Source organism: Chroicocephalus ridibundus, chromosome Z (genome assembly GCF_963924245.1).
Source record: "Chroicocephalus ridibundus chromosome Z, bChrRid1.1, whole genome shotgun sequence".
NCBI classification, from domain to species: domain Eukaryota; kingdom Metazoa; phylum Chordata; class Aves; order Charadriiformes; family Laridae; genus Chroicocephalus; species Chroicocephalus ridibundus.
Genome location: NC_086316.1, coordinates 32654398 through 32669110, shown reverse-complemented (window position 1 = coordinate 32669110; position 14713 = coordinate 32654398). Strand labels below are relative to the sequence as shown.

At 44.2% G+C, this 14713-nt stretch overlaps 2 protein-coding genes across 13 annotated transcripts in view; both read right to left on the bottom strand.

Moving 5' to 3' along the window:
• Nucleotides 1-14713, bottom strand: part of NRG1 (neuregulin 1) — a 477064-nt gene that overhangs the window by 97224 nt on the left and 365127 nt on the right. For 3 of the 12 annotated variants that reach the window (XM_063319569.1, XM_063319570.1, XM_063319572.1), the window contains exon 1: nucleotides 10879-11684. The exons of 8 other annotated variants lie outside the window; for them this stretch is intronic. In XM_063319569.1, coding sequence (XP_063175639.1) covers nucleotides 10879-11506 — 628 coding nt within the window. In that variant the 5' untranslated portion in view covers nucleotides 11507-11684. Of the gene's footprint in view, nucleotides 1-10878; nucleotides 11685-14713 lie in introns of those variants that run through there. One more of the 12 variants, XM_063319568.1, reaches the window with a different exon arrangement.
• On the bottom strand, nucleotides 11800-12256 carry LOC134508253 (uncharacterized). Its single transcript, XM_063319581.1, has one exon. The coding sequence runs from the start codon at nucleotides 12116-12118 to the stop codon at nucleotides 11957-11959; it is 162 nt and encodes a 53-aa protein (XP_063175651.1). The 5' UTR covers nucleotides 12119-12256; the 3' UTR covers nucleotides 11800-11956.

Genomic DNA, 14713 nt, shown 5'->3' with positions numbered 1-14713 from the left:
CATTTGTAAAACAGAGTACCATATGAAAATTAATATATGAATGAAATGTAAGTTAACATCAGACAGTAGCGCTGGTATACCCGTTTGTTAAAATCAATGTATATTAGTATCCTGAAAGTATCAGTAACAGCCCTAAGAAGACAGTAGAGATAATCTGTAAAAGCGAAAGCAGAGCATAACCACATACTACTCTGCAACTCGAGGAACCTGCTAGGTATGTATTAGGGGCAAGTCAATTTAGATAACAAATTCTTCTTTGAATGCTGGCATATTGACATGACATGTTCAGTGGATCTCAGTCCTGTTCGGGAAACATCAGAATATTTTTCTGTTTTCTTTGTCTTCAGCCCCCTCCCCTGCCAGCTTCTGCCCAGCTAAGTGGCTTGAGGGAACTGATACTTCCTCTGATTCACAGCTAGTAAATGCTCTTCCTGGGCTTGTCACAGTTATCTGAATACATTTACAGAACATGTCTTTTTAATCATTCTGCCAAATTTGGAGAAGGAAAAACTGCAAACAACAAACAATCGATTAGCAACAATTAGGAAAATTACAGGGTTGTTTGAAAAGCTGCTTATCTGAGAGATCTCCATTAATGTTTACAGCATAGTTAATTCAAATGTTTGTACCTAGCAAGAAACAGAGAGGTTGCTAGCCATGTTTTTGAACCTTCACATGTTCAAAACCCAGTGTATTTGTTGGCTTTACTGGACAGATACCATTTTATAAAGCAAAAGGAGAATTTTAGGGTATTTTTCTGTTAAATCACTTTGAAGAAAAGACTCTCTGCTAATGCATTTATTGGATTTTTGATCCTGAAACACAGCCTTTCTTTGCTCACAAACAGAATACATACACAGCTGTACATCCTGAAAATTACATGGCTGAAGGATTTTGCAAAAACTTTTACTGATAACCTCCAAAATCTATTAATACTGTCACTAAATCAACATCTCCAAAAAGTAGGGTGGGCTGACTAACCTCCATGAGGCAATGGCTGGAGTGCACCAAGGACTTTTGAACAAAGGGACAGGAGGGAATTCAGTGTCAGAGAGAAACTTTGCAGCTTTTGCAGTACTGGCAGAGAAGAGTGGCTCCAGCCCTCAGAGAGGCCGGGGAAAGCAGGCTGCAAAAGGCACTTTCTTGGATCTCAGTGTCAGTGAGGAGCCCATACTCAGCATGGCCGGATAGCAAAAGGATCTGCCCTGCAGAGATTGCCTTAGAAATGCAGCATGGGGAAAGAATCGATGATTGCATTCACAGTCCATCCCCTCAGCAGTGGGAAAACCTGCTTTGGGATCTCCTGCAAGTCCTATGCAGACTACAGGTATCTGTAGCATTGGGGATCCCGTTCTTCCTGCTCTCTTCCAGTCAATAAAGGATCAGACCTCCCCTGCTGTTCTGTGCTTTGCAGATATAACCACTTCTCCCAGTTTTCTGGCACTTTCCTGGCTACTTAATGATGTTCCTCTCTTGCAAGGATAAGTTCAAGCCTCTCCAAGCCCCTGTATCAACACAGCAGGAAGCCTTTTGTCAGCCTTCTCATCCTATGCTCTCTAATTCCTAAACTCTAACAACACACTCGTTTGTTCCCTGACCAGCTCAGACTAGATACAGAAATGATCATTCTTCTATTCCCCTACAGTTGTCTTTCTCACCCTGATATACTTCATTTACCTTGCTAAGGCAGTATTACCTTCATACTGTTAACTGACCTGGTGAGCACACCCACAGCCCAAAACCAGCTATCTTGAAAATATAAAAATGTCTTGAAAATCCCAGCTATCTGGAAATTATTAACCATTGTGACTTCCTGGATGTAATCATGCTCCTTAATTCCCACGTCCTGTGTCCTGAGATCATAAAAGATACTTGTGCATCATACAACCCTAGCAGGCTGAGTCCATGCAGCAGATCCACTGTAGGACAGAAATGCAAAGGAATCCATCACATAAGCAAAGTGTCTTTAAGCTAGGTAGACAGGAGGGTTGCACAAACACCAAAATCCTTCCCTGCCACAAATCCATGCTCTGGGACTGTTTCTGCTTTTGGAAGGAAGAACTAAATGTTGGAGGAGCTGAGGCTGAATGAAGGGCAAACTGATGCAATGGTCCTTGGGCCAACAACGGGAGAAGTGTCAGCAGGGCACAGAGGGAGAAATCTTTGAAAGCGTGAACAGAAGTCAAGTGAACAGGGGAGCCAGCACAGTTAAAACCATTGAGCCAACCTCCTGTTCACTCAAGAAGTCTTGCTGAGGGCATCCTTCAGAGCACGACAGAACCAGCTGGGGAATAAGAGAACTGAAACTCCTCCTCAAATGCACGTAGCATTGCTAAGGCTGGGTGACATTTGTCTTTTCTTCCCTTGACTGGCCCTTAGGATTGTTGTTCCACCCCAGTAAGAGGCAGCATGCGACCTTAGGAGTTAAGAAGCAGAGCAGTGAAGTCCCTTGCATGTGTGAGACATGGGTCTTCTGCTCTGACTAGACATTATTACTGATTTACTGCTTAAAATATTAAATAGACACTGGTGCTACCTCATGCATCTTGAATGCTTCTGAACAGTGACCAAGACACTGAAGAGATTTTGTTGTCCTTTGTTGGGATTTTGGGCTAGCCCATGTGTAAGTATCATATCAAAATTATAGCTCTATTTATCTGAAAACTAAGAAAGCATGAAGGGGGATGAAATAATTCAAGGACTGAAAACAATTCTCCATGGGGAGAATTACAGAGCTCAGCCTGCCTATCCTGTCAAAAAGGCTTATTCAAAGCTGAGCTGATTACAGTGTATATGTACCTTTGTGAGGGGAAAATACATGGCGTGGAAGAGCTTTTTAATCTAGGAGAGAAAGGTGTAAATGAACAAATGATTGGAATACAAACACATATTTTCAAAGTCAAAGTATCCGGTTCTGTTTAAAAGAGAAGCTACAATAAGGGAAAAGGCAGACACTGTTTTGCTCTCAGCCTTCACACCACAACTGGTGGGGGTCTGGAAGAAACCTTAGTCAGGAAGATACTCTGTCATGTAGGTCATGGACCACCGCATCCCAGTACTCTGCTAGGCCTTACAGGTCTGCTAGGTCTACAGACCTAGCAAGTGAAAATTCAGGCCATTTTGTTCTGACCAGCTGAAAAACTAAATTAATTATCCAGATTAATTTAGTATAGTGAGAAGCATAATTCTCTCTTCTCAAGATCCAGTTCCAGCAGCTTTACACTGGCTTCCAGTTACCACCTTAGAAGACTCAAGTCATCTTTTATGAGCTCGAATCTTTTTCTTTTTTTGCATAAGAGAAAGGCTTTTGAACGAGCTTGATACCCTTTTTTTCTCCTTTGATCTGTCTAATCACATGAATTAATTGACTGTTAAAAATTGTAAAATTCAAATCTCTTTCAGGAATTCCATAGAAATACTGAACTATGTCACAAATCGTGCTTAAGATCATAGCTTCATATACTCCCCCCAGTGCCATGTGACTACCAACCCAGTATTGATTTCCTTTCATCTCAAAAACTGAAGCAATATTCATTGCCAAAATAAAAAGCTGTCTGAGTTATGAGAATGCACTGCCAGCAAGTTCCAGGATGAAGCATAGATATAAAAAAGAAAAAAGTGGGGGAGGGAGTAGCGAAAGCATATGTGAAAAAGCTGAATATACTCTGCAAGAAGATATGTATTAAAATAAGTCTTTCATAATAAAACAATACAGGAGCAAAGGCAATAGATGGGTGCCACAATGCCACTGATCTTGTCCAGTGCTGAATGGACCTTGTTGCTGGTTTAGCTTAGAGCAGCCCGGCGTGGTAGCCAGCCTTGTCCCACTGGATTTGCTCCAGCCCATTTTTCCCCAGCTAAAACCTTTTCTTTTGTCTCAGTGACCAAGACTGTACTGGGAATGAGGGAGGGGGATGAGAGACAGGACGAGACAGGACAGGGTATAAATAATCAGACATTACATTGCCCCAAAATAATGCATAGGTATTTCTCCCTTGCTGCTTTGAAGAGCTCTCTAATTGCCAAACAACATCCATGCTCACGCTCTTGAGTTTAATGTGTACCTCCTACTGGGTCCGGTACTTCATATAACATTTTTAATGTTAAAGATCAAGATGTGATTCATAGTGCTCACTCTGCAGCAAACTGGGCTCCCTGCAGTATAAATAGTAAAGGTAGCCAGTGTGCCTGCTATAAAGCAATCCAGAAAAAGGCAGCGCCTGCTCCTCTCCGTGGTCTACCTGGGGAACAAGAGGGCACAAGCCTTTAGCAGGAGACACTCCAAAACCGCCTACCCGTCTCCAAAGTTACACACCGTGACTCAGTCCTTCCCTGATTTCATGTGGCCTGAGCATGACCTGAAGCACAAAGACTCCTGTCGTTGCTTAACTTTCCTGTCTTTGCTTAACTTAGTACTTTGTAACAAAAAAGACATCTTTGGGTCCAAACAAGATCTGAATTCCTCAAAGAAAACAATTCCCCTCCCTCATACAGAGAAAGCCCTTTCTCCTAACACTGTCCCATCCTAGGTGAAGCAGGCTTTTTCCTTTCAGAAGTCTTTCATCACCTGCCGTGGCATCTTCTAGGGCTGTCTACCCTTTCCTGACAGAGAGCCAGAGCAGCCTCTGCCCAGGTAATGTCTGCAGTAGATTGGCATCACATGTGCTCTCCCTGAAACAGCTGCCTCATTGCATTGCTATTGATTCCGAGTTGGATTTCTGCAGCGAATCTATTGCATTTCCATTAGCAAGACTGCAAATGATGAAAATGTTCATTTATATCATTGAGCTCTGCATCACAATTAACCTTGTGGCTACTTAGCCTCCAGCAAGCCAAATTCTGCCTTCTCATCTGATGCCGAGAAAGTTCCCCAAGTTTTCTCTGCACCCAAAAGTTAGACACTGTAAATCTGACATGGGTTGCTGTGTGTGTTTATTTGTAGTGCATGAATAGGAAATAAAACATTTAACTTAAAAGTACAATAGATACTGAAAGAGGATAATTTCAGTCCCCTGCAGTGGAAATCCAAACCCGTGTTTTGTTATGACATCAATTATTAACCATTTTTGCTTAGAAACGTATGATGCAGTACAGTCCCAGATGTCCTTTTTAACAAAGAAACAATGGCCATATACTCCATATACCTATTGTATTTTCTATACTTACATATGCATATGTATATGAGGAGGGAGACCATACAGAAGTTCCGTGTAGCATGAATACATGACTTATTCTCACTAAAGTTTACAAAGTAAAATAATGCTTTCAAAAAAACAAGTGCAGATTGCTATTTTGCACGGAGAGATTCAGACTGGTATTAAGGAAAATACTTCAAGAAATACTGCTTTTTCTCCAGCAGTTCTGCACATGATATATGGTGAATGAAAGAAAAAACACACCCATGAGGTAGTTTTGAAAGCCATGAATTTGGGGTGCTTGCCCAAGAGAAAGAAATGCAGGACCGATCAGTTCAGTCCTCTGCATGTTAAACAGAAGAACTGTTTCTATGCAGGCAATGAATATTAAAAATGGAGATGGTAGAGACACAAAAAGAAACAAAACAATAAATTTGTGTGAACAAACTGTGCTTGTTGAGGGCATTTTAAAGACAGTGTGACTAACTGGGCTGGGGAGAGGAAGTCTCAGTTATCACTCTAGCAGGCTTAATGGACCTGAACTCCCTAAAAATTGGTGCATGTTATGCATCTCACCCCATCAGTCCCAATCTCACTTTACTCTGAGTGTTCCTGCCACGAATATGTACATCTGTAAGCCACCATGACCTTTGGGACAGCAGAGAAATAAGTGTTTCAGGGAAATACAGACTGGCTGGCTCAGTACAGTGGCACTTGCTTTATTGCTGCTTGTTAATGGAGGCCCAGTTGTGTCTCCAGGGCCTACTGAGATCAGCATCTCTTTATTATGCTCTTGAGTTAGGCTCAGAACTTGTCTGGTATCTTAACCGTGATTAATTATAACTTCCCTGTGACAAGACACTGTTAATTCACAGGACACATCAAAGAAAAGTCATGGCTTTCAAAACAAATCTTCGTATTGTGTAGCAGCCATTTAACATAGAAACTGAAATGGAGGGTTAGTCTCCCTATACGCTCATTGGAGAGAGTTACTCCTGCTACAGCCACGCTGGGAATTGCCTGAGGGAGGTCCCCTCCTTTATGCTGAACAGGAAGCTGAAGGCTGCCTTGCTTCCTAATGTAGGCACTTAAGTCAGGTGTCTGAAGCTAATCAACATCAATACTGTATCAGAAATGGAGCAACATCTACTTTAAGGTGCTCTCCTCCTGCATCTTCAACCTTTGGGGAAAAAGCAATCTCCCATGTGGCGCTGCCCTGCATAATAACAGTGAGCATAGAAAAGGCTGGTATACAGTCTGTGCTGTATCATCTGCTCTCCTCTCCGGTGACTAGAGTCCCCTGTGGCTCTCTGAGACATCCCTGACCTTGACACTTTCAGAAGCTGCCAGGCCTCTCAACCCCACAGCATTGTGATGGGGATTTGAACTGCAGAGCACGGGTCAGAATGAGACTTTTTCAAGAAAAAGAACAAACGACTTGTGAAGCTGCTGTGAAGAAACCCTAGCTGTCCGTAAATTGAAGCCTGCAGCATCTGTAACTGGAGGGAAAGGCTCCCTCCTGCCTGCCACAGAGGTAAAATACAGACCTTCACAAATCACTGTGTATCGGAGAAAGGACATCAAATGCAGAGCTGAGAAAGAATAAGCGGAGGTGAAAGAGGCAGAAAGAAATTGCAAGGAATATTTACAGTATAATACCAAAACAAGGGACAGGCTACTTTTCTTTTCATTTTTCCCATCCCTAACTCTAAAGACAAAAGACATTCAGTCATCGTGCTTGGATAACTTTGGAGGTGAACTGAGACCATTTCCTAGGTAAACACCCACTACTAGTCCACAGAGGCACCCTTTTAACACTTTTTCCATTGAGGATGAGAAAGCAGCAGCTTTTGCTGATGCTGCCCCAGCACCCCTGAAGTGGCATCAGAAATCAGAAACACAAGAAGGCAGCAGTCCCAGTCAGGGGTGACTGACAGCAGTGCACAACCCTTTCTCTGCTTTGCCACGTTTTCCAGGTGAGGGCCAGCACCGGGGAGGTAGGAGGGAGCCCTACCTGTCCCCAAGGGGCATGCACCCGTCAGGTGCTGCAACCACCCACCTCCGCGTGTTATGAGTACAACTTGGTGGGCACAGAGGTAGGGAGACGCAGAGGTGCCTGTTGGTCATCTGCTGGCCACCAGTGTAGTGCGAGGTGTGCAGCTGTCCTGCCAGCACACGGCACCTGAGGTGGCCAGGGAAGCCAAAATCAGAATGGACGCGGGGGCAGCGCAGATATGCCGTGGGGGAGGTGCATCCTGTGGACCCTGCTCTCTGATGGGCCTTTAGCTGTGTTCGCAGGGAAACCCACCCCAGCAAAGTCCTCGTGCTGTGGTCTACCTCCTGCCCTGCCTCCTGTGTGCCTCATGGCACTTCACCAGGTCAGGAGAGTTGTGATCCGAAAGCCAAGGGCTTGGGCAACTCCGCTTTGGGGCAGAGCCAAAATGCAAGAGCACTGCACTCCTTTGGCAGAGCTGTCACCCCAGGAAGGCAACACCATATGGACGCTGGCAGGTGGTTTTGGGTGAAATCTACTTAAGTGGAAAGAGAAGGCAGTGCGAAGACCTGTAAAGGGGAGTGGTGGGTTTGCAGATGTATAGATGCGGTTATTACAGAAACACAGTTTTGACAGTATTACAGAGCTGCGTCTATTACCAGCCTGTGTGGAATTGTGTTTAAAGGTGATGGTATATGAAAATAGCTCATGAACTGTGTTAGCACTTTTACAATCTACATGTCTTCTCAGAGGGAGGGAGATCGTAGGTTAGTGCGTACTATTATATCCCGCTTGTAATAGAATCTTCTCCGGTGTAATTAAGCTAAGATTGACATGCTCTCTAAATATGGGAATCCTTTAAAACATTCACCTTTCCTTTCTGTTTCGGCAAAGGAGAAATGATATCACAATATAAAACGTAAACCAAACAGAAAGGAAGAGATTATTTCTGTATTGATAAAGGGCAAAGTATAATAATAGGAGTGGGACCGGTCTTGAATCTAATGCACCAGACACAATTACTAGGATTGTCTCTCTTCTGCTTTCTCTCCCAGGCTCCAGGAGAAAGAAGAATCAATTAACTCTCTGCAGACTATGACCTTGAAGGATACAGCTTTAAGCGGAATATGCTGAGTAAGACAGAAAAGAGAGGAGAAGAAGAGAAAAGGATTTGGAAACTCATGGAAGGGCTTGGTTCAGAAATAATACATCAGCCACAGAATATGAGATGTGTCCATTCTTTTTTATTTCTGCACTGGAAAAAAAAAACCTATCAGCACAAAACGGGCTTTCGGGAAACAAGTTACCTCACTCTGCCTGAAATGGAAGAAAAGGACACTGAGAGGCAAAAGAAGGGACAATCCAATTTGCAGATGCTACTTTCCAAGCCATGTCTCTGAGAATTTTATAGCTGTCAAAGGCATTCATAAAAAAAAAAGGTTATCACTGATGCAATCTGTCAACCTCTCCAACAAAACTTGCTCTACATAAAACACAATGATGTGTTTGAAATGCAGCTGTTGCAAAAACCCCAAGACAGTGCTTTTAGAGCTCTCCAAAAAGTTCATTTCATGCCTCTTTGAATTCTTAGGCAGATCTCCTGCAGTGTACTTTTCCAGCTATATTTTCTTATTTTTCTTTGCAAGGAATTGCAGCCCCTTGCCATAGTCAGAATTATGTGCCACAGTTAGAAAAAATACTGTCTACACAACCTTATCCCTCAGAGCAACCCAAACTTGACCTGCTGCCAGTTTTCCCTCTCCTTTCAGCATGTATCTATCTGGAAGTCTATGATGCCTTAAAACACATTTATCTTAAAATATTAAGACATCAGTAAAAAAAACAACTCAAGACAATCACCTAATTTCTGGACAACCATTTATTTCCCAGATGCGAGCAGATCTGAATGCAGATAATGGCTTTCCGTCAGTGACTGCTCCAAAGAATCTCTTCCCTGCCCCCCTTCATTTACTTCAGAGATGAAGTTAGCGTGTTATTGATAAAGGCTTGCCTCACTTGTGGAAATTCAGGAGGACAAGGGTTGTCCTGGCATAACTAGCTTTTGGATGCTTCTCCCTCTCACATGGAAGAGGCCATTTTGACTGGATGGTGTTCCCTGGTCACTTTATGAAGTAGAAAGTGCTGTCATATCTTTAACGTCACTTATGATATTTGCACTACAAAAAAAGATTTTCTGCATCAGCAGAAAAAAAAAATCACTTAGAATTTGCAGTTTTATATAACTGCAAAGGTGGCTAAGTGTCCCAATAATTCAAATATTGTCTAACCTACCCCAAAGTCCCCTGTCATTTAACTGCACAGTAATATTTCCCTATTAGACTATTGCCATCAGACAAATTACTTTTTATCCAAAGGCTGGTTGTCACCCATTATCTAAGCAAAAGGCAACAGGGCTTCTACAGGAATACTTAAAATTTTCTTTCAGTGGTTCTGGAATCGCTGTTCAGGACTGACTCTCAGCTAAAAGGACGTCCGCTGAAATCACTGTAGTGATGCTTATTTTCACCAGCAAGCTGGTTGGCCCAAAATGTTCTCTATAATCCAATTGCCACATACCTATACGGAGTCCAGTCCTGGTGGGGCTAAACTTAATAGCAAACTTCAGGGCTCCAGTGTGAGGGCCAGTATGTGCCACCTACAAGGTGGCCATCCTGCGGCATTACAGGGAAGGCACAAGGGAGAATAAATGAGATGGGGTCCTTGCAAGGCAATTTGCAAGGAACACAGTTGCTTATTCTGATCACTGCAGCTTTCCAAAGGAAACCTCAGCCCTGTGATCTCGGCACAATGGGGCACTGCCTTCTCTTTTACTAGATTTGCTGAATTTTGCACAGCTCAGGAATTGCTGGCTTGATCTGCTCTGGATTTGATGGGTTAAAATGATGAATGTCAAAGAAATTACACTTCAGCAATGCAGTATTTTGATCCTTTATGATCACTACTGAAAAAATAATCCAGGTACCTTGAATATTTTTTGCTTTAAGGATGAGCAAAGACTAATTTGGAAACTGACCCCTCCTGCATTGACAAGAACGCTTTCCTGAAATGCCCCACAGAAGTCAATGAGGCAATGCCTGAGGAATAGGCTCAACAAGGATTAGCCCCTAGAGGAGGGGAAAGACGCAGAGAAACGTGTGCTATGCTCTTAAGAGAAAAGGAAAGATCATAAGATAACTGCTAAATTAATAATTCCCAGTCTCTAACTGCTTCAAATACACTGTCGCTCTTTCCCACTGTTCTCCCTGAGTGTTTCAGGAGGATGACAGGGATATTTGCCAGTAACAGACTTCAGGAAGGAGGTTGCAGAAGCGCTCTGCAGGCAAGGCAAAGAAAATGAACACACATGGAAGATCCAGCACAGGACGCAAATCAAATTTGTAAGAAAAATACGCTGATAGACCATGTGGAATAGCGATCTGATAAGCCCTTGAAGTAAATCACATACTTCCCTATAAGTGGATGCTGAGAAAAGGGTGGTATTGGCACTTTACAAAGGTCCCAAATGAAGCCCTCTTCACTGCCATGCACAGCTCAGAACTAAGTTCAGAGGCCCCCAGGTGCTCTCCTCAGAACGTAACCCATGCTATACCCATCTTAGCACATTTAAGCTTTGCATGCCAATCAATCACATGTCCTCCTGGAGGACAGCTGCAGAACAGTTAAGTGCTTGTGTGTGTGCATGTGTGTGTACGTAAGGAAAAAACAAAGAAATACATAGCTTCTACTTACAAAGTTTTGGAGCAGTTTGGAGATTGGTTTCTGTTGCTTGCGCCTGAGATGCTGTGGTAGGCTCCAGGGCAGGTGGTGACAGCGAAGGTGCGGCAGAGGACAACAACCCAACATCTAGGATGCGGTTATACAGAGAAGGCTGGAGGAACGGTTTGGAGGGCACAAGCGAGCTGTCACTTTGCACTGTCACTTCAGCCTTGCTCTTGGGGCTAGGTACGGGGAAGGGTGAGGCATACACCTCCGAAGGCACCCAGGCAGACAGAGCTGTAGGATCCACAGCGCTCTTTGGGTCTTGTCCTATCCTCCCAGGGTCAAGGTGGGTAGGAGAGTCATACTCAAAAATCTTGTCCACAAAGACCCACTTGAGGCCAGCAATGCAGAGGCAAAGGCTGAGCAGGCAAGCCAGGATAGGGGCGATGCAGATCTTTTCAGAGTTGAGGCAGCCCTTCAGTCGCTCTGCCTCCAGGCACACACAGCAGGTCGCAGCAAGGCCTGCTATCCCCTGGACCCTCCTGTCCTCTCTTTGGGTCCCCGGCATGTTCTCCTCAGCCGGGAGCCCGTCGAGGGACGCATCAGGGCTCAGCTGAGCTGAGGGGCTGGGGAAAGTGTCGGCAGCTACTTCAGACATGTTTAAGCATCAGCTCTCAAACAGCTCACCTCCAAAAGGCCTTAACTCTATCACAGTCCATTACTGTGAGACACAGACAAAAAGAGATGGTAGTAATAGTCACAGTGCTCTGCAAAAATCACAGAGTGGGAGTCAACAAAAGGTCTGAGCTCAGCAACATCATCCAAACTGGGAGAGGAGTACCGCACAGGAAAAATGAGACCCCCCCCTCGTCCCCCCCGGCTCCCGAGCCCTCTGTTGCTCTCTCTGCCTCTCTGAAGCAAGAGTAGCTTTGCAATTACTGAGCTCTTGTTTGCTGGCCACTTTTATAATTCCTTAAATGCCTCTCAAGCAATTCCAGCTCTTCTGCAGGAGGGAAGAAACATCCCCCCAAAAGCAAGCACAACAAAACAAAACAGGGGGAAGGAGGGTGACGAAAGAAAACCACGAACACTGAACAAATTGACCGGATTAAGTGAACCAATAGCCCAGAGCGAAAGGCAAGATTCTCACCTTGAGCATCTGAGGCTGGTATCTGCTTAGACGAGGAAAACAATTGTCATGCGGTAGAAGGAGCAAAAGCAAAATCTGTAACAACAGCGGCAGCGGCAGAAGTGACAGTAGCAGCAGCATCCTGTCGTGTTACAGCGGCGGCTGAAAGAGGCTGAATCATTACAGAGCAGCAGGTGCTCTCTGTCTGAGCATCACTGCAAACAATATCATTACACAGAGGTTTGAAAGGAAGAGCGATGCCAAGACGGTGGTAACTCCCTTTCTCTCCCCTCCCTCTTTGTCCTTCTTGAGCGCTCATTCACTTTCCTCCTTTCTCCCCCGCCGCCCCGCTCCCCCAGCCCCCTCGCAGCCTGTTTCCCTGATGTACAGACTCGCTCCTTCCTCCCCTACCCCACCCCCCGCCCTCTGCAGGGGCTGGTCTGAGGGAAATCAGTACACCCAGCAACGCAGGACTGTCAGTGACTTCCTATTTTATCCAATTAGGAGGAATAAAGGCCATCAAATCAAAGGGAGGGAGCGGGCAGGAGTTGCGCGCCTGCCCGCTCCCTCTCTCCAGCCGGAGCGCGGCCAGAGGCGGCAGCCATCGATGCCACGGTCCTCGGGCGAGCACCGGGTGTCGGTGGCAGCTCTTCGGGCTGGACTGGGTTCGCTCAGTCTGATACCCGATCTCTCCCAGGGGGAAGACGGCTTTCCAGCAGCAGTTCCTCCCTGCCTGACACCTAGAGACAGCTTTTCTTTCCAAACCCCTGAGTAAGTTTCGTTTAGCGGGAATAGTGCTGGGATGCATCTTAGCTCAAGCAGAGGGGGGAAAAAAAACCCCAAACCAAAACCATTCCCACCTCTGACAAGTTTGCATTTAAGTTATTACAAAGAGGTTTGAATGTTATTTTTCTTTTTTATATTCTATTTACCAACCTCCTTTCCAAAGCCCTCCAAAACCAGAAAAGCAAAGATTTCACACTAAAGCCAGCTCCCAAAGATACTTTTCAAGAGCTCGCATGCTGCTAGAATATATCCTCACTCCCCTTTAGACTGAAAAAAAAAGAAAAAATCAAAGAATTTTATTATTAACAAATCTTCCACTTTTTTCTTGAATTTGAATGTCATTCCTCACCTCTACCAATACCTAACACTAACTCCCATTTCCATCAGTGCAGTGTAATACAGGGGTAAATCAACAGTCGAGTTAATACAATGGAAGTAGGATTACAATCAGCTCTATTCCTGGTCTCTTTTGCGTCCCGCAGAAAGGTACACCTATGCAACAATACACACATATGTATAAAAGGAGAGGGGCTTTTAAGAAAATTTCTAGTTTCTTGGACTTTGTGAAAACATTTGCATTGAAGATTTGTCATCATGAACCCCCTTTCTCTTTAGTATAAATGGCTGTGGGATGCATAAGGGAGCAAAGAATCAAGTGCTACAAACTGCTGTGAACCCATTTTTGCTGGTACCTCAGTCAGGCATCTGAAAGGTAATTTCCTTTGTAGTTATATATTTTCAGCAGTGACAAAAAAGACATCTGTCTACCCATCTCCTCTCTCTGCCTCCAGCTCCCCCCATCCTCCCCCCGCCTCGACTTCCATGGGAACATTAGTAACATTCACATAAAAAAGGTTTATCAAAATCTTAATGAATCCCATAGTGTTTTCGCAGACTCTCATGTCAAGGGCTAATTGATGGATGTCTGATCACAAAGCTTCCTGTGAGGCTGTAGTAGCCAACTGAAGTAATCACAATGCTACTACATTCAAGTGCCTGGAGAATTTACCTTAAAGCACAGCCAGTGATAACACTCTCTGGAAGAATGTAAAAAGATAAATCATCATACAATCTAGTCTGCATTACCACTGAAGTGTTTGGCCCCCAGGTTAATGATGTGATCAGTATCCTCAGACGGAATGAACAGCTTGCATTGCATATTTACGTACATGGCTCCTCTTATTACAAAGCACATGTGCTCCTTAGCTGGTAATATTCTGCATGAGTGCAGCCTCTTTCAAGTATCTCAAAACCTGTTTCAAACAGCAGTAACAACACGGCCACTGTAGAAAGGGTAACACCATAGCAGCTTTGTCATGACAGCTGTGGTGGTCTGTGGGTACAAGTAAGCAAGGTTTCTAGGGAAAGGATGTATCTTTTACTAGATTAATTCATAAATCTGAGAAAACCAGACATAGTTTTGCACACACAAATTGCTCCTCAGGTGTGAAGCTGAAGCACCCCTATACAAAGCAGAGTGCAAGTTGAGAATCAGCTGGGAATATTCTCTTCATTGCACAGACGAATTACTGCAGCATCTGAGTGCTCGGCACAAATTTTTAAAAATGTCTTGCCTTCTTTGCCCATGTCTAATTTTTCAACCTTCCTATTTCCAGTAAGACAATTTTCCCTGCTGATGCTGCTCTGAGCTTGTGTTTAATCCACTGCTCTGTCCACATCTTCACTGCTCTGGCCTTCCAGGCAAACTACCTGTGTTCAATCTTCTCCTGTAATCTTCACTGCTCTCCAGCTTATCCAGATTTAACAGCTCTCCTTTAAATTATGTTTCTGCATTGCTCACATCTTTCTGGTGCTGAGGTGAACAGAAATGCATGTGGAGATGTTGCACCTTTCTGACAAAGGTTGCCATGAAGTTAAAGTAATCATACGCAATGCTACATAGCTGGACGGAGAGAGGATTATTACCAGTTCAGATCATGGGCTGCCACC

Bases quoted from the DNA above. Each gene is read 5' to 3' on its own strand.
- LOC134508253 (XM_063319581.1), bottom strand. From the start codon at position 12,118: ATGCTGCTGCTACTGTCACTTCTGCCGCTGCCGCTGTTGTTACAGATT.